Source organism: Sceloporus occidentalis, unplaced genomic scaffold (genome assembly GCF_023333645.1).
Source record: "Sceloporus occidentalis isolate IW3139 unplaced genomic scaffold, rSceOcc1.0.p SCAF_55, whole genome shotgun sequence".
NCBI lineage: Eukaryota > Metazoa > Chordata > Lepidosauria > Squamata > Phrynosomatidae > Sceloporus > Sceloporus occidentalis.
The window spans coordinates 2,377,232-2,398,022 of record NW_028317035.1 but is presented as its reverse complement, the minus strand read 5'-3'; the positions used below and the strand labels follow the sequence as shown (position 1 = coordinate 2,398,022).

At 37.7% G+C, this 20,791-nt stretch overlaps 1 protein-coding gene across 1 annotated transcript; it reads left to right on the top strand.

Annotated features, from left to right (window-relative positions):
- Window positions 1–3,582: 3,582 nt before the first annotated feature.
- On the top strand, window positions 3,583–14,177 carry LOC149287917 (zinc finger CCCH domain-containing protein 11A-like). Its single transcript, XM_089492278.1, has 16 exons — window positions 3,583–3,636; window positions 4,026–4,145; window positions 4,431–4,554; window positions 4,979–5,173; window positions 5,537–5,653; window positions 5,895–5,975; window positions 6,470–6,571; window positions 6,741–6,789; window positions 7,101–7,210; window positions 7,741–7,806; window positions 8,401–9,030; window positions 9,122–9,186; window positions 9,730–9,898; window positions 10,908–11,077; window positions 12,180–12,256; window positions 13,946–14,177. The coding sequence occupies exons 1-16, from the start codon at window positions 3,583–3,585 to the stop codon at window positions 14,175–14,177; spliced, it is 2,361 nt and encodes a 786-aa protein (XP_089348404.1).
- Window positions 14,178–20,791: the final 6,614 nt, after the last annotated feature.

Here is a 20,791-nt window from a genome sequence, read left to right as displayed (position 1 = left end):
TAATTGCTGTTTTATTAGGTTAGTGGTCAAAATTAACACCCACTCTCTTTGGTTCTTGTATTTGGTAAAAAAATCTAAATATATTTTTGAATCTGTGGTTCCTAGTTATGTTATAGTGTTTATTTTTCTTTACATTAGTGCCCTTGGTAAATATGAGCTAAAGAGTGTTGTGAAAATGTCTTTATTGTTTAACCATTTTTCCTTCCAAAAATACACCAAAATATTAAGCCCGCATGAATATCAAGCAATTGCAAACTCAAAAAAGGTTTGTCTCCTCCCCCCCAAAAGTTGAATAAATGTGTGCCACGGATATAAGCACCCATATGAACTCATGAGAAAAATATATTAGTGCACCTGGGTGACTAGGAACAGGACATTGTTACATTGTGACTTCCTGGTTCACAGGGGTGTACATACTAGGTACTACATAGGCCAAATTCCCCTTGTCGTTCATCGCAATGGGTGAGACCAAGGGATATAGTTGTCATGTGTGGCAAAAGGTTGCAACTGGCTATTAGAAAATTAGAAAAATTAGAAAAAGCAAGTTCCAGTCAATTGGAAATGTTATGAATCAACCTGGAAGAGGACGTCTGTCTATATTATCTCAACGCACAGTGAAGAGGGCAGTTAGAGTGGTCAAAAAATGGTCACAGCTGGAGAATTGCAGAACTTAGTTGCGTCTTGGGGTCAGAAAGTCTCCAAAACTACAGTCCGACGTCACCACAAGTTGTTTGGGAGGGTTTCAATAGCCTTTACTCTAATCCAAAAACGAACTCAACCATCTTTGGTTTGCCAGAAACTGTTGGACCTTCAAATGGGATCGGGTCCTATGATCAGATGAAACTAAAATAGAGCTTTTTGGCAATAAACACCAGATGCGGCTTTGAGACACGCACGCACGTACGTACGTACCTCATGCCCACGGATAAATATGGTAGTGGCTCTTCAATGTTTTGGGGCTTTTTTTCCTGCCAGAGGACCTGGACATTTTGTTAGAACACTCCAACCTGCCTCCAACTACATCTTAAAATTGCCTGTGGTTTGTGATCTTCCAGCAAGGGTCCAAAACATACATCAAAATTAACACAAGTGGTTTATTGACCACATTAAGGTCCTACCATGGCCACCCCAGTCCCCTGACTTGAACCCCCATAGAAAACCTGTGGGGTGTACTGAGGAGAGTCCACCAGCATCACCCTTGAAATTTAAAAGGGTCTGGGGAGATTCTGTATGGAGGAATGGTCTCAGATGCCTTGCCATGTATTCTCTAACCTCATCAGACATCATATGATAATATTCTGTGCTACCTCCCTTTGCCATGATAAGAGCTCTGGGTATGGACTAAAAGCATGCCAATAATTGTACCACACGTTTTATACTTAACTTTTATAATTATTTTTTTTTTTGGATAAACCTCTGTTGTGTTCGCAAATTGTTTGATATCCATGAGATAACAGAATATTTTTGTGTATATGTATATATAATAACAAGGTTAAGCAATAGACAATTTTTCACAGCATTCTTTGCTTATATTTACCAAGGGTGTCAATATTAGTGGAGGGCACTTTATATAACTTTATTCTGAGGGAATAAAAGTTAAATGGGAACTCTCACCAATTTTTTTAATTAAATGTCTAATAAAAAAAATAAAAAAAAAAGTGTTGTTGGCGTGTGAGTGTATGGTGCTTTGTGTGTTAATGTATGGTCATGTATTAGTGTATGGTGTTGGCGTGTGTGACTAAGCATATGATAGCTTGTGTGTCTCTTACTGTATGAAAGAGTGTGTAAGTGTATATTAGTTACCATTTATCATTTGATATTTATCAATTAACTATTTACTAATATTTTCATGTGTTAATTTTTAAGTTATAAAATGGAGCAATGTTTTGTCATTTATTCATCAATAAAGTTAATATACTTGCCTGATATTTAATTGATGAATACTATATTAAAACCTTTCTATTCATTACATATATATTTTTATGTTTTTATTATCTTTAGTATGAGACCTATTTCTTATGATAAACACATATATAATGGGACTTTTTAAATATATGAAAAATGAAACATAATGTGAAGTCTTAAGGAAAAAAACAAGTTTTCTCCACTTTAATGAAAGAATGCATTTTATTTTCTTTAGAAACAACTTTAATAATCAGTAAATATGGTACTTGGAAGGTTTGGAAAAACTCAAAAATTAATTAAAAAAACAAACCATTATGCTATTTTTAATGTTACCGTATTTTTTCCCCTATATTATATCTTCCAGAAACCACAGACATCGTGGGATTCATTCAGTGTGAGTACAGGATTAGTGCTTGTCTTAGAAGGGACCGTAACATTGGTAAGATGAAAGCAGATTGGGAGCCACGTTGGAAGCAGCAGTCTGCTTTTCCTGACTTCTGTATCCCAAATGAGCAGTTTGCCTTATTGTGCTCCCAAGAACAGCGCTGGTCTACACAGAATACCCCATCACCAGGTTGACACAACTATCGCCTTAATGTTTAGCACTGGCAGTAAGTGCACTGTGGCACGACAAATGTAGAGTAACAATAAGGTAGTTCCATTAACGTTTTAAATTAGCAATGTGATTCATTTATAATCGCATACTGAATGCTAACGTGCCTATTAAAGGAAAGCAAATGCTTAAAATGTTCTGAATCCTTATTTGATCAGATATTCTGAGTATGAAAATAATTAGGGTTGTGTAATGCCCACTTTTTACAATTGATTTGTATAGAACAAATATCTGTTTTTTTTATAGGACAACTCAACATGTTAAACCTGACAATTGGGGAAATTAAAAGCTATAGGCGTTTCATTCAGTTTTAATTTCTGATTTATGTTTTGTTTTTCAACCAGTCTGTATAACACTTGATTGTTATCTACCTCTATTGTTTTTAAGAGAGGGGGAGTTTTTTTTCCCTACGCAGGTGAAGAATTTGAAGAATCAGAACTGGACATTTTTTTTTAATATACAAATATTTTGAGCTACACCTTTTCTGTTTTGCTCATCTGAAGATTTTTTTCTCTAGATTTTTTTTTTGTACTGGCTGCCACAGAGTCATCTCTTCGTTTGTAGAGAAGCTGCTAATAGCACATTGGGGATTTTCCACCCATTATATATGTGCTCCCCCCCCCCTCCTCTCCACTTTCATTTTCAACTGGACTGCCCCTTGTTCTGTTAGGCCTTTAAAAAAAATCAGCCTTGTGCCACTACACCCTTTTTTCCATGCCTGCTTACCCAAATTAACTCTTCAATTGCTGGTTCGTTCGGCCTACAGGAGAAAGGATTTGAAATTGAGGACTGAGAGTTCCATTGAAATTATAGAGGTAATTATTTAAATGTGGGAATAAATAGTATTTATATAAACAAATACACAGCAGGTGTCTTCGAAAATAAAATGACATTAGTTAATGTGCTTATTTGCTAATTGTTTGTACAATGGAACATTAATTTGTGAGCATTTTTTTTTTTTAATTTTAGCACATTGAGGTGTACACATCCTGATCACCTCTGGCGAAAAAAAACAAAACAAAAAAAAAACACCCTATCTGATATCGACAGAAATCTTAGCGAACATGTCCGGCCATGGAGACGACTGTTACTTTTTCTTCTACTCCACCTGCACCAAGGTACTGATCTTGCATTTCATAAAGGGAAACTGTGGGTGGCTATTGATGATGGCAGTAAGGCTAAAGCAGCATTGCCCATATACTTGGGGTGCAAGCATTACAAAAATGTACTAGTTTAAAATCTATACATTCCATAATTGTTCACCATAATACACATCAAATATTTTACATCTCATATGTGCATAAAACACTCGTTTTATTGATATGTGAAATACGTAAAAAGAAAAATAAACATGTTGAAAGGTTAATTTAGTGAATAATTCTTATTTTAGTACGTGGTAGTATAAAACAAGTACGACATAGTAAATGTGTTGAGATTAGTTTGACGTTATATCCTCTGCCCCGTTCAGAGGTAAGCATTAAGTCATTTGTGGTGTTCTTGCCCGCAGGGGGACAGCTGTCCATTCCGCCACTGTGAGGCTGCAATCGGAAGTGAAACTGTGTGTACTTTATGGCAAGAAGGACGCTGTTATCGTCAGGTCTGCAAATTCCGGCACATGGCTATTGATGTAAGTTTCCCAGCACTCTGCAGGCTTTTACCTCATAATAGAGGTGCCAGTATCTACCATATCTTTTAAATTCTGTCCAAAACTAAAGCTGTTGGAAGGACAATTATCTAATGCAGCATTGCATCGTCATTGCGTAATCATGCCCTGCTGTTTCTTTTTATGTACCCTGTAAAACAGACATTTCTTCTTGTCAGCTGTGCTAGTTTGGTATATCGGCATACAGTTTAAAAGTACTGTTAATTATATTACATCTACAAATAATTATTTGGATTTCAATCTTTGCAGAAGAAACGAAGTGAAATACCATGCTACTGGGAAAATCAGATGTCCGGCTGCCAGAAAGCCAACTGTGCCTTTTATCATTACAAAGGGCGTTTTGTGGATGGAGCCTTTCTACCTCCCAGCAAGAGTAAGTAAGAGTTGTAAAAGGAGAATTCTGATGGATTTTTTTTTCTTTGAGCCTTAAATTCAGTACTGTAAAAAGTAGTGTATTTTAGCATTCAAGAAATGCTAAGTAGAAATGTCTTACCAGGAAACGCGATGATTGCGAAGCAGCGGGTATGCGGTAGCTGGTCCATAGCAGGAGCTTTAAAAGAGAGGCAAATAAGCAGGAAACAATGGTCTGTGTTGGAGACACAGTATATTGTGTTGCCTGTTCCTAAGGGGACGCCCCAGTGCGCACCAGTTGTGTAGGTCTTGTCTAGTGAATATAGTAAAATAAACTAGTCTGCTTACATTAAAAAAAAAATAAAATAATAATTTTAAATTTTGTAATAAAACTAAATATTGAGTTCTCAAATCAAGTATAATTTAGATTTTTACTTTATCCACAGCCCTCCTGCCCATGCCTGAACCCCAAGAGGCTGAACCCACAGTGTCTCAGTTACAAGTGGCACAAAACAAGATTTCTGTGGCTCCCACACCACAGTTACGTGGGGTAAAAAAAATGGAGGCAAATGAAAATGTTCCGAGCCCAACGCATCCGCCTGTGGTGATCAATGCTGCAGATGATGATGAAGATGATGATGGTGAGTAGTAGTGTTTTATTCTATGTTAAAAAAGAAATTGGTGATTACAGCTCCAAATAATACAGCATTCATAATCAATGCTACGGATAATGATGTAGAGGATGGTGGTAAATAGTGTTTTAATCTTACTTAGTACAAAGAAATTGGTAATTACACTTCCAATGATACCGCTATTTATGCTGTGTGCTATTATATGATTATATGATTTAATTTAATATTTTTTGTGTGAAATTCTTCTCCTTGGCGAACATAAATATATTCTTCATTATTGCAGCACAGGTTAGATTAATCATGTTTAAAACAAATGTACTGAATAGCACCATACTGTGCTGTAGTGTAAAAATTCTTGCTCTCTTTTTGCAGACCAATTTTCCGAAGAAGGAGAAGATTTAAAAAATTCTGGTCAGCAGCACCTGTCACCTGGCAATCAACAAGGTGTGCGTGGCATCTCTACAAAAAAAGCAGCAACACCTAAGAAAGGTAATTAAATATGAAACAATCACAAATAATTGACGCCAACAACAGAAATATAAGACAAAGAAAATCAGGTATTACAACAGGTACTTGAAGAACTTTTGTTTTTGTAATATTTTTTGTAATTCATAATTTATGTATCTTTTTATAAACAAACTAATTTCTGTGTTTTAGGGGCAATTCAAATAGTATACCTTTCTGAATTTGCGTTTTCTTGAGAGGTTGAAATTAAGCTTTTTTTCTGCAGGTGACAGTTTGAATTTTGGCATTAAAACACTAGAGGAAATAAAGTTAAAAAAACACAAAGTGAGGGAATGTGCCCAAGAACGTAAGTTTAATTATGAAAAAAGCCTTTTTTTTTTTTTTTTTTTTTTTAAATATATTTATTGCACATTGACCATGGGATAATTAATGGGATATGTACAGTATTAATAAATAAAGTGGGTGTCACCTAGATGTTTTAGGTTAGAAATTTTCACCTTTATCATTTAGAGTACCTACCAACATGAATTTGTTTTTTTACCCCCCCCCCTCTTCACTGTTTTGATAATAGTCTGATCATTATATTATTTGTAAGCTTAACGGCAGTTTTGTCCTGCCCTTTTTTACATGTATATACTGTAAGAGCTGCTGTGTAAATTGTTGCCGCTATATAAATAAAAGATAACTTTCTCAAATACCTTGATCCAAATACCTTTATCATAGTGATCTTTAGATCTAGAGTTGTCGCCACATACTTTGCAAATGGAGAATGAATACATTGACCTAATAGATGATGTGGTTTAAATGTAGCTAAAGACTCTCTGCGTTTATATCCTGCAGATGTAGCCGCCTCGGTTGCTCAAAACACGGGCCCCTCTGATACTCAGGTTTCTGAAATGGTTTTACCAATAGTCCGAACTGTCACTTTCTCAAAAAAGAAAGGTAACTAAGTTATAATCGGTGCTTTCCACATTGCCATTTCTTTATTTTAGTCTGGAATATTACTCTGTCACAGGGCAATCGATTCTGTCGTCTCTTTAAAGATACTTTAGGTTTTGATTCCAAGTGTTTGTTACGAGTGACTAATTTTTCTGTATTCCTCTTTAAACAGACCCATCCAATGTACGTCTGAGTTTGTCCCAGAGATTGGGGAAGCGTAAATTATCTGGACCCGATAGCCCACTGGGTAATTTTGTTTTTGTCAAATATTTGCTCTGCTTTGTCTATCTCAGGCTGGATATCTTTTTTTGATACTTTTATACATTTTTGCACCCATTTTGGCTTCTACAATTCTCGTCTCATTAGGTGAACAGCAAATTCATGGGCTCATGATTTATATTATCGGCTGTAATCTGTTAGTCTCTTGATTAAGTAGTATGCATTGTGTATGACACTCCATTAATTTTGACATATGTAAGATTTTAAACTTTTGATAGCATAGTTTATTTTTTTTTGCTTTCTTCATTTTAACAATTGTCACTGAAGGAGATAGTCTTCCTCCTGTGAAGAAAAATCTCTCTGAGAGACTCGGAAAGAAGGTCATGCCTACTCAAAGTGGCCCCGAAAGTCTATCAAAAAAAGGTACTTAACTGCTTCTGTAGTCTTTAGTTGATCTCTTGCCAGAGCAGCATTCGGGTACATTATCCATAATAATGTGTTTGCTTTACTTTAGATATATCGAGAATTTTTCGGGCTATGTAATGGCTAACCTGTTTTTTTTCATAAGGTTGTTTGCTTATATTGTATTTGGACTACTATTTCTGTATGCATCTCATTTACTCATTTAATAGTTGTCTGGTACTTTAAAAAGCAGTTACAGCTGTCAGTGTCCAGATTAAAACCACCTCTTGTGACCCAGTATAGCTTCTTCCCACTTGATTCTGTGATGAAAGCGAGTACAATGTTGGTTTGCTTTTTACTCTTTTATGCCGAGAGTAGGCATCAGGCAAGTATGTAAAATTATACCTCCTAATAACGTTTAATAGAGGTTGAAGTGCACCAACTCTTGCAAAGCACTTATGATCCATCCAGGAATATGTAAAATGCAAGAGCCTTAATCTGAGAAACATTGATATACATTTATAAATTCTCTAACATCTTTCCCTTTGCAGTTCAGTTTCCCCGTTTTGTAAAGGATCGGCTGGGGTTACCTGCAGAGCAGAACAGTGCAGAAACAGGTATTGTCATGAAGTTGAACTTACGAGGTGGTTTCTACTGTTTTTTATTAATACATTCATGCAAGATTTAATTATTCAGTACTATGATCAGCTAAGGGTTGTTCTCCTGTAAGCCTCTGTTGGGACCATTACCTTTGCTACGCAGTATTTGCACATACAGTATGTCTGTGTCTATTACACTGAACGTATGTATGTGCCCATCATGGAAATGGCAAGACTGAGCACTACAGACAGGCATGTCATGTCTATTTTTGAAAGCATTTTTTTTTTCCATTCCTGCCTAAAACGTATCATATCTGCGCAAAATGTACTAGAAATTCTTTTAACACAGGCTACCACAACAGCCCAGATATCCTCTAAATGCATTAACGTTCCCATTGATAAACTTATGATCTGCTACCTACGTACAGAACCGTAACCATGCACACCCACGTTGTATCTTTTGGAAAGAAGAAAGCAGTATAATTTTACACATAGATTCTCTATTGGTCTACTTTTGACTTGACTTAAACACTTGGTAGTAACTCTTTGATGTCCTGTAATTTACTGAGTATAGTAACTGCAAGTAGCTAACTACCTGTCTGCATCTTGCAGAGAGAGCTGCCAATCCAGCTGCTAAGTTCCATATTAAGACACTTGAAGAGATTCGTCAAGAAAAAGCTAACATTAAAAAGGACCACCCAGATCATCCCACAAAGGTAAAGCAGAGTTTGGCACCCAGTCGCTCTCCTGTTCACGTTAAAACTTTTTCTGAAATACAAGCAGAAAAGAGAAAGAGGCAACTTAAAGAGGAAATCCAAAAGGTTGACAGAAAAACAGCTGGTGATTGGTTAGAGGACACGTTGAAGGTTGGCCTTCAAGGGGATGAAGCACATAAAAGTTTAGATGTACATAAGACAAAACAAAAGCCAGACGTCCAGGATAAAGTGAAGCAGAGCATCAGAGCTCACAAGGAGAAGGCGCAGATTATCAGAGATGAGAACACTAGCAACAGTGTTGATGAAAAAAATCAATTCACAAAAATTTCACGGGTCCCAGTCAGTGTTAAGGAGATAAAAGAAACATCCAAGGCTGCCGAGGAAATCAAAGTAAAAACTTTAGAAGAAATCAGAAGAGAGAAGGCTCTTAGACTCCAACTAGGTGTAAAATCACAAAAAGAAGAAAAAACTGTCAAATCTCCTCCATCCATCCACAGAAGAATATTACGAATTTCAAAACCAGCTGGTGAGCAAAGATCTCTGCCTATGAAATTATTTGTCGTAGATCTATTTTAACCCCACGAAAGAAATAATTTTTCTTTTTGTTGTGACTATAGATACAAACCTTGACCAAAGAACAGAACCAAGAACCACTAAAACTCAAGAAAAAGAGCCTGTTATGGTGAGAACTTTTTGAAACTTTTTTTTTTACTTTGCTGTATCTTTTACTTAATATTTACTTTTCAAACTTCTTATATATGTATAATGTTTGGCAAGGTCAGGAATGTTACATTTGCATGCAGACTGCCAGTTAACATGAAATACACTCTACCTCCACTCACACTAATAACATAAATGGGCTCAAACACAGAAATTGACAGTTTTTCCTGACATTGAGACTCGGACCAAAATCAGTTCTTTTTTTTTTAGTTTTACAATACCTTTGTTCAGAATGGTTTATTTACTTGACCCCTCTGTTTTACCTGCCCTTGTTAAACGATGCAGGCAGAAGGTGCATATCATATTTTGTTTAACATGTGTGCAACTGCTAGAGCTTGTGATGCTTATAGGATTTTTCAATGTCTCACACTTGTGGGATCTCGTCTTTAGGTATATAAGGTGCTGCTCTCCGGTTTGCGCGTCTTCACTTTCATCATGTTTTTGGCTGTATACTGTTGAATTTTGTCACTTGAATACTAATACACCTATCTATGTACCTATCCAGCCATTGCCAGAAGAACAGCAGAGGGAGAAGAGTCTGGCAGAAAAAGTCGATGTCGAAATGCATCCTATAGACCATTCAACTACGCCTCCCGTTGTCGAGATGCCTACTGGTGATGACTTGGTACAGTCCAGGAAACCCAACTTAAAGACCCCCAAGAAAAAAATAAAAGGTACAGTACAAGGGAAAGGAAACAGAATTTCATCTTTCGCTTAAAAACCAATGTAAAACCTGTGATATACATAAACATTTTAAATAGCCTTAAGTGTCACATCCATTGTCAGAATGTCAGAAGGACATTGCTTTAATGTTACATATTGAACTAGTCTAACGCTAGAAAACTATTTCTAAGTAAACTCCAAGCACGCACTTTTAAAATCAACAAAAATAATTAATTGCGTTTTTCCTGGTGTGCGTGCCTTGCTTTTCTAATTTTTGTTATTGATTGGTTCTGTCGTAGGTAATCAGTCCTTTGTTTTGTATGTTGGTAGGAAGCATCTAATTGACCTTTTTTTTGTTCTTCAGATAATATCGTCGGCCCCAAATACTTTAATTAAATCTCTATCACAAGAGACAGCTGTAGTCATTTTCATAGAGCAAGGCACCGTAGATCATCAATGGCTATAAATGCTGACTGTTGCCTTAGTTTATCTCACGCTTTGCCTCCAGACTTTCCCTTGCCTATTTCAATTTTCAGCATACATGCAACAGGTTGACAACTTTGTAAAGGTCATTGTTAAAGGACATCTAAATGTTTCTCTTTAACCTAGCTAGAAATTCACATGCAGACTAGTGATCAAGTGAAGAACAAAATTAGGTTTTGTAAAATCCACTATATGTACAAATTTGTTCTTTCTCTACATAGTAGGTCCTGTTCCTGTGTGTGGTGGCCAATAGCCAAACACCTGCAATTAATTACATGACCCCAGTGGCCTTATTTTTATGTGGATTCAATTGCTATCAGTGTTAGATATCCAAAGTTTGTGTTACTTTTAAATATTGACAGTTTTCGAATTTTTTACAACTTTGACAAAATGGTTCAACTTTTTTCACATTTGTTTATGCGTTGTGTGGCTTTTGCCATCAGTCACAGCACATCAGTCGTTAGGTACGATTACGTAAACAGGGAGACAATACTTGTTTTAATGATGCCACTATTGGATTTCATTTTCTGTTTTCAGGAAAAGCAAAGGTTAATGTGGAGCAGCTTATGATGAAAAATCACTCGCCAGTCAAAAGTGCAGTGAAAAGGAAAGCACAAGAGAGCCTGTCGTTGGCTTCTGTGAGACCCCTGAGCGCAACTAATGGTGTACCTGTAACGGTAGAAGAAAATACTAATAAAGCCTCTATAGTAAGTCAATATCTCATGATAAATGGTACATTTTCTTAACCTGTTTCGATTGCCTTATCCTCTGGAGACTGAATTTGGTCCTGTCTGTGTCCGTAGTAAACTAGAAGGTCATTGGTTGACTCAGGCCACATAGGAAAAGTGTAAAGTTACATATTTTTTAGACTCCGGTGGCATTTTCTTCAAAGGGATGTATAACTTCATGGATGCTAGTTTATACACTATGTGAACAAAAGTATTGGAATGACTGAGCAATACACCAGCTTGGGAATTTGTCTGACATTAATATGTTGTTGTCCCCCCCGCCACAGCTATAACAGCTTCCACTCTTCTGGGGACGCTTTCCACAAGATCTTGGAGTGTTTCTGTGGGAATGTTTTGCCCATTCATCCAGTAGAGCATTTATGAGGCCAGGTACTAATGTTGGATGAGAAGGCCTGGATTGCAATCTCTGTTACAGTTCATCCCAGAGGTGTTCAATGTTGAGGTCAGGGCTCAGAGTGGGCCAGTCAAGTTCTTCCACACCGAAGGCATCCAACAATGCCTTTACAGACCTTGCTTTGTGCAAAGTAAAGACAAATATTAATGCTTCAGCATACCAAGACATTTTAGACAATGCTATGTGGGAACAGTTTGGCAAAGACCCTTTTCTATTGCAGCATGACTGTGCCCCAGTGCACAAAGCAAGGTCCATAAAGACATGGTTGGATGACAGAGCTCTGACCTCAACCCCATCAAACACCTTTGGGATGAACTGGAATGGAGATTGCGAGCCAGTCCTTCTTGTCTAACAATGGTGCCTGACCTCACAAATAATCTACTGGATAAATTTTCCCACAAAAAATACTCCAAAATCATGTGGAAAGCCTGCTCAGAAGAATAGAAGTTGTTAGTACATTAGTTTGTGTGTTTTTCATTGAGATAATGGAGCACCATAACTTCTGTTTCATCCCCCTATTGTGTAAAGTGCTGTGTTAATTGTCATATACTTAAAACAAGACTTGAATTAACTATGCTTAATAAAACCAAAGAATTATGAAGAGCTATAGATATAAATCCCTACGTCTGCTTAGTGCTTATCGCTCATGTATTTCATATATTCCAGCAACAGATTACGACAGAAGCCTCGCCTATGGAAGAATCCTCTGGCAGCAAGTTGTCACCCAAACAACATAAAGAAAGGTAAAACGGGCCTCAGTTCATAAATCTTAAATAAAATTAAAAGTATTGTTAAACCTTGATAGCCATATCTTTTAAATAATATTTTTGCCAACACAGAATAACTTATGTACCATGTTAGCCTGAAAACAAGTTTTGTTTCTATGTACATATGAGGTTGCCAATATGTACGGGCATATCTTTCTTCCCTATATCTCTGTCTGATGTCAGTGTGTTGGTCTCATAAATTGTGTGTAGCTTTACATCACTATGCACATGCAGAAAATAAAGCAAGAAGAAAATGTTTAAAAGTTTTCACTACGTAGTTTTGATTTAAGCAAAAAATTACATTTTGCTGTAAGAAATGTATTAGAGCTTCATATACTTTAATCTGACCAACCAAATGCTAGGATATTTGATCAACAGGAATGTTAGATGGGGTTAGCCTGGAGACATACAATTTCAGTTTTTTTTAATTTATATAGCATATTTATAACCCTGATTATAAGACGACCCCCCCCCCAATCTGAATATTAATTTAGGGAAAAAAGCCTGAAACAGTTTTACCAGTAAATGTTAGTTCATGTAAACTATTTTTAAAATAAAGGCTATGATTGAGAAAAATATTGTTTTTATTTCCTTTTATTTTCCAACCTGCCCCCCGGTTATGCACATCTGCCCCAGGCTTGCCACTCTGCCCTAGAAATGCCTTATACCCCCTACATGCCACTGTGCCCCATGATATGCCTTTTGACCCCCCTATGTTCCACTCTGCTTCTAGAAATGCCTTATTCCCCCTATATGCCACTCTGGCATTTAGGGGGTTAAAAGGCATATTATGGGGCAGAGTGGCTTATAGGGAGGTGTAGGGCATTTCAGGAGGCAGAGTGGCATATAGAGGGTTAAAAGGCATTTCATAGAGCACTCTGCCTACAGAAATGCCTTATGCCCCCCATTTAGCACTCCCAACCCCAAACTTACCAGTGCTTCAGATTCCCGGGTGTGTGGTTGGGGCAGCGTGTAGACGTCTACGCAATTCGCGCAAACGTCAACTTCCCCTGCAGCCGGAAGGAGGTGTGGTTAGCAGCGGGGGTTGTCTGCGTCCACCGGTGCGGGGAACTCTGATCTCTGACACCGGTGCAGGGAACTCTCCTCACTGACAGACGGGGAAGGTCTGCGCGATGGACGCAGACAACCTCCACTGCTAACCGCACCTCCTTCCGGCTGCAGCGGAAGTTGTCTACGCAAATCGCGTAGAAGTCTACACGCTGCCCCGGCTAAACACACACATAAAACAGGAGGATCCAGGTCCCCTGCAGCGCTCCGGTCTGATTAAAAGATGACCCCGATTATAAGACCTTGTCTTATAATCGAGCAAATATGGTATATATTTGTAGCTTCCAGTGTAACAATGTATACAATTCTATGCCCCAACTATTACATTATTCTATCCATTTGAATGACAATGCATTGTTCTCAATGCATATAAATGATAAAGCAAGAATAATCTATCCCAGTCCTTGAAGAGTGCAAACAGTCCACAGTCTTGAAGTATCCCACCATAAGCACAGGCATCTCAATTATTCATTAAACTACTTGTTTTCAGGCAAAGATAAAGTGATAATCTCTGGCATATTTGCAGCACTCGAGGCCCTGATAACATTATACACATATAAAGTGTGGAAATAAACATCTCCCTCTTGTCTCCTCTAGTTTGGATCTTCCTGTTCCGGAGGCAAGTTGCGCCACCACTCCACAAGTTGTAGGAAAAATCCGCAGAGCCAGCAGCACTTCCACAGCCAAACCGTCACTGTCCGCAGAGGATGAGTTTGATAGTCTCATCTGGGAGATCTCCGATGGGAAATTGGAGGCAGAAATTGACCTGGACCCTGGCAAAGATGAAGATGACCTCTTATTAGAATTGTCAGAAATGATTGATAGCTGAGCAGAAGCAGGACAAAACAAGCAACACCCAGAACTATTTTCTTCAGGGATAACCTAGACTCATCAGTGACTGACTCCCCACAATAGGGGGCACTGTGATTATTGTTTTTATCACCCTGTCACAAATCTGGGTGCAAACTCTCATCTGCCAGCTCTTATCCAACTGGCATCCAGCACTTTTATAGAACTGAATATGTGACCCCCAACTCACTGGGAAAATCTGTATGCTTTCTGATTGGAGCTGTAATTCTTACAACCCATAAACTGAAATATTGATGTGTTATATAAGCCAGTCTCTGTTATTTTGGGGTTAAGTCAACATAACAGTAGTTTTTTTTGATTTTTTTTTTTAATCTGTTAATGCGAGATGTAGTGTCTTTTTTTTTATTTTTTTTTTTGTATGATATTTTCTTCTAGACATCACAACAGTAGCAAAACCCAACAGATCTGAGTTTTTATTCATTTGAATGGATATTCTGCCACCGTTCCTCTCTGAACCATACTGCCCTTGGTTAAAAAGCTGAGTGGGCTATTGCTACATGTTATTAGTTATTTTTACTTGGTTAAAAATATTTTAAAGTATTTTCCTCCTGCTGAATTTTATTTGTTTTTTTTTATATATATATATATATATATATATATATATATATAATTGCTAATAGTGGAGCACGGCTATAAAGGTCAAAATAAAGTTAACTTTTGGCTCAAAGGTTACAAAATCTTTAAAAGGAACCCGATTTAAAAAAAAAAAAATGAAGCTTTTTATGTAACTGCAAGATATTAATTACGTAATAACAATTACTTTCCATTTTGCAAAAATACTTTGCCCTCAGAATCCAACTAACCATTTGCCACTTTATCGTCTGAAGGAAGTTCATGCAATTTGATTGCCAACAAATTTGGTGGAAGCCTGAGATTGGACATATATCTTGGAATTTTTTGTTTTTATATCAATTGTTTGTTTCTCTTTGGAGAGTAGTTGAGAAAATTATTGTATTTGAATGGACGAAAGGATGTTATGTGAATGTTTGTACCAAGTAAAAATAAAAAAATAACCTTGGCAGCCTACACCTAATGGAATCTGAATGTGGATACTATATTGGTTATGTACATCTGTTTCCAAATTTTCTTTTCCTTTTTTTAGTCAATTGTAACACTAAAGAAGACCCCTGGTTGAGCTCAGATTGTAACTTACCTCCCTAACATAAAGATTGCTTTGCTAATGTGTACTGTACCCACTGTACAACTTGACTGCTCAATTTCCTGAACAGGTAGGTACAGATTATTAAAATTGTTTGCACGATTGGTTGTCATGGTAGCCAATTAGCTAACTGATATCCTCAGACATAAGGAAAGTCGATTCATTAAAGGACAAATTCATATGTATGCACATATGCTGCAGATTCACACCATGCTTAGATCATTTGTTTCCTTTTCTCATATTAATTTTGTGTAAGAGGAAGGGATACTGTTAATTGTTCATTTAAAAAAAAAATGGGCAGCATAGTTTGTCATACTTTATACTGGAGTGAATAGCTGAATATCATTAAAAAGAAGAAAATGTTATCCAAAAGGGGTACAAAAAAGACCTTTCTGTGAATTCTCTTGAAAGGCATTAAACTAATCTTAATACAAAGTGTGAGTATGTAAACTTGAATTTTAAGGTAAGCCAAGATTTGTAGGTGAGATAAGCCAGCTTGTCATGCTGCAAAGTGAATTAAAATCTGAAATGTTGAATTTACATGCAAGCTCAGGTTAGTTGGTGTATGTCAACTATGTGGTGTGCATAAGATGCTAAAGAAAATATGTAGCAATGCTGCAGATCAATAACTGATAGGGCTTTCCTCTCAATCTGTGCCTTTCTGCTCTAAACATAGAGAAAGAAAAGAGCTTCCAATCAACAAAACAAAACATGACATGACTTTTAGGGAATGGGGTTAATGTGCCAAATTAGCCAAGCGACACCTAGATACTACAGTTTCCATCATCTTATTTTTTACTCTAGATACTGGGCCAGGTTCTTCGCCCAATAATTGTAATCATAATTTTTTAGATTATGACCGTAGCCGCCACCCCTCTCTATTCTGCATTGCCATATAAGTTGTTCCAATGTAGTATTCCATACTGGAATCTCATCTGATCTCCAGTTTTTTTTTCAATTAAACAGTATAGTCGCCACCAATATATGTAAAATTATATTTTTAGGGGGGGTCTCCTAGTTTACTCCCGCAGAGACCTGCCTCACCCTGAAAACGCTCTAGTAAGCTTTGATGGATCCATGTACCATCTATTGGCGGGTTTATATTCAATTTCTCTTTGATTCAAACTCAATACGTTTATATGTATCATTTAGGATTTAAGATAAATTATTTTAGTAAAGAGAGATAGGAGAGTAAATGATGTTATATATATATATATATATATATATATATATAACAACTCTCACAACAAGTATTCTATTGTGGACTCGTATATCATCATCTTTGGAATGATCTCTTATATAAAATGTGACTCATAAGGGTGCTTATATAATACAGCGTAAAAATGAAAACTATATGTGAAAAGGTGTTTTGCAGTGTTAAAGGTAAGGCACCAAGCCTTATATATCCATATCCTAATGTAAATCACCATTAATAAAATATAAAACATATATATAATATATATATACAGGGTCTGCTGCTGGTGCCAGATACTCTAGGTACCCCCCCTGGCCTCGTCCATCTCTCTTGGGCCTAAGCCCTGGGGCATAGGAAGGGTGAGGCGAGAGAGGCACTGCAGGACTGGTTGGGGAGCGTGAGGTCTGTCACTTCAGACCTCAGCTTTCATGCTCCCTAATCACCAATCACTGGAGAATTTTATTTGTTTGGTTAAAAAAAATCAATTAGATTGCTTCGCTCCTACTTCATTCCATAATTGCTATGAAATAATTCCTTCATCAGCCAATTAAGTTATATAACAAGATGTGAAATGTATACATCACCTACATCTTGAGTATGTCCATTTCTTTTATTTAAGTAAATAGTCTGACTCCTTTATTACAACTGCCAGTCTGCTTGCTGTTCTCACAAACTCAGAAAGCCACCTCTGCCATCCACAGAATTCAGCTTCGCCTTCATCTACCCTAATTTCAAATGATCCCATCGGCCATTTGCTTCAGTCGCCTCCATTGAAGAAAGTAACACCTTTCCGAGGACAATCGTCTCCTTTTCTCAGGTCTCTCCTGCCTCTCTATTGCATCTCTTCTCAGTTAACCCTGCAAAACATGGTGTGCCTCAGCTCCATCCCAATAAAAAGGGCCATACCACCCTGAATACGCCTGATCTCATCTACACTGTAAATTAAGTAGTGCTACATGCTGGCAGCTAATCTATAGATCTGGTTCTCAGCATGAAGATATAAATATCCAACCCCTGCTTATGTGTGTGAATTAGACTGTGACATAATTATATCACATAATTTCAAAACCCCCTCATAACTAGACACATAAAACTTTGATGACTGATAACTAATAAGCACTTCTAATCTTACCATTTTTACCACATTGTCCTTATCTTATGGTCAGGATGCCTATCCCATGAATGTATAATTTCCCTCATTGTACTAACTTGTACTAACCTTCTGCTGAAAGGCTGTTCCACTAACCTCTCTGTAAAGTCAGGGTCATCTTTAAGTGTAATTGGGCACTGGGCAAAAACATGCTTCCCAACATTTCAGGTGTCTAAGAAGGGACACGTGTGTTGGTGCATATGGCAAGAAAAGGGGAGGGTGGGTATGGAAGCGACATAGGCAGTACAGCTCACCCTCCCTCCTTAAACACAGAGTGTTGCAAGTTGGCCACATGGGGGGTACAATGGAGGTTTGTGCTTCAAAAGCTACAGGCTTCCATTGATTTTACAGTTCCTTGGGCAAAAGTGCATGACTTAATATCTAAGGTCTGAATTTCTAAAACGCCCTGTGTTCATTTCTAAAATACCCTGTCCCACTTTTGGGCACTCCCAGATGGGACATGAAGGGACTGGAAAGTTCTGAGAGGTGGTGGGTCACAGCATATGGGGCAGGAATGAGCAGAGAGTAGTAGGCAAGTCAGAGAAGAGGATACAGGAACAGGAGGGGAAGGTGAGAGTATAGGGGTGCTTTAAGGGGGGGAGTTACAGAAGATGGGGAAGGAAGGCGAGTGTCAGAACGGAGAGGGTCAGTCCAAGCAAAATGCTTCTGGAGGAGGCATGTCAGAGCAATGGGAGCTAGGAATAGAGGAATAAGGGGGGGCTGGGTGGAATGGGTAAGAATGGGTGACCACACCCACCATGTTTTCCAAGACAAATAATTTTTACATATTGCTGACCAGCCCAGAGATGTATAACTGACTAATTGGCTCGCTTCCACAAGTCTATTCATCCCACTTGATGCATTGTATCTGGGCTGTTCAGCAATATGTAGAAATTATATATTTCCTGGAAAACATGGCCAATGTGGTCACCCTAAAGTGCAGTATGCATCCAGGGCAGCAGGCCAGCATCCATGGTGAAGATTAACAATGTTGTCACCTTCCTGCAAACATGCTAGGAGTGCTGGATATTCCAGCCTGGGTACAAAAAGCACATTAAAACTGGTTGCAATATAAGGCTATACAAAACTGCTGGTCTTTTATTTTTTTTCTCTTTATTTTATTTGAGTTTTTTTTTTTTTAAACATTTTGTTCACAAATTTGAATTACCTCAGTAGGGTATTACAATGTCAAAAGAAGAAAAAGAAAAAAGGAATTCTTGAGTGGAATTGTAAGAAACTTACTAAAAACGAACAAAACGTCCAATCCTTATTCATTTCTATATTTCGTTCTACTGAATGTTATATGGTTGTTTAAAAACTTTATAAACAGACAAACAGTATACTCCTACCCCAACCGAATAGGGAAAAAGCGCAAAAAATAGGTTACATCGTATTGTCTGGTGTAGGCTAGGTTTCCACTTGGTTTTTTTATGCTAAAAACACCCATAAAAATGCCAATAGCGCCACCTGGCGTTTTTTTTGTGGAAAAACGCAGCAGCCAGATGGTAGCTGTTTTTCAATAGGAAATCGCAAAATGCCATTTCCACTTGGCGTTTTTCTGTCTGGCGTTTTTTCAGTCCTCTTTGGCGTTTTTCTGCTTTTTTGGGCTCTGTGGCAGTTTTTCAAAATCGCAGCATGTTCACACTCTGGCGTTTTTTCAAGGAAATCTTGGCGTTTTTCTCCAATAGAAGTCTATGGGAGAGAAAAAACGCCATGAAAAAGCCATGTGGGTTTATTGCCTTGGCGTTTTTTATGGCGTTTTTTCCACAGTTACAATGCAGAGGATGGACCCAGTATCTGTGTGTCCTACGAGAAATAGGCTGAAAACAAACAGTTTCACACAAAACAAAGTCCTGGACTGGTTCATATTGAATTTTACACCATTTGGAACAAACATGCCATTACAAACAAACATACCCGACACATCAACTGGATCCTGCGTGCCAAAAGCAACAGCAAACAATCTGCACCATCATTTGGGGCCAATCTTCCTAGAGGAGCAGACATTCGGAATAAAGCATGCCTTACAAACCACAGAAAAGAGACAAAGGGGTCTACCAAGTAAATGACATCGGGGGCAGATACTTGCCATTTATCCTAATCCCTTTTAGCTGGGTGAAACTGCTAACTTGTAAAAGGCTGGAAAAACTGCCTAAGGTCAAAAAAAGCAATTTCCACAGAAAGGCTAAAACGCCAGAAAAAACTCCAGAAAAAAACGCCAAAACGCAGGAAAATGCAGTGGCAGTTTTCTTGGCGTTTTTCATCAAGAAAAAAAACGCAGGACAAAAACCCAAGTGGAAACCTAGCCGTAGGCTGTGGATTTGGCAACCAGGTGCCAATACAAAACCACACATAGCATTCATATGTCAAACAGTCACACATGGGAGACGATGAGAAGCACCTGGGGGCTAACTATTACTCATGAATTAGGTTGTGATATGATATAGTATAACATCCGCCCAGGGGTGACGTGAGAGGGAAATTAAGAGTTAGACCTCAAGTAATAGGATTTCTAACGTTCTCTAGATCGGTATCTCGAAGGAGTTTCCAGAGTAACCAGATATTGTCAACTTTATCGAGCTTGCTAATTTTAATGTAGTATCCTCTTTCCATTGAGTACTGTTGATTAGTTTGATTGATAACTAATCTCCAGTCAAGTAGGCCTGCCTGTCTCCAGTTTCTAGCTATGCATATTTTTGCGGCCATAAATATATGGATAATTAAAATTTTGTGGTTTAAATGGAATTTCTCAAGTCCCAGATGGAAAAGGAACATCTGTGGATCTAGTTGGTCCTGGAAGTGAAAAAGTGAGCCAAGTAATTGGGATAGGTTATATCTTAAATTCAATAGTTGCGGGCACTCCCACCAGATATGGGCAAATGTGCCCATATGGGAGAGGCAACGCCAGCATCTGCTTAGGTGTGTATTACTGATTTTGTTGAGTCTAGTTGGAACCAGATACCATCTATAGGTTATCTTAATATAAGTCTCTATTAAGTTTATTGAATGGACATACTTTCTTATGAGAACCAAGGCCTGACGCCATTGATCCAAGGAGAACTCAAAACC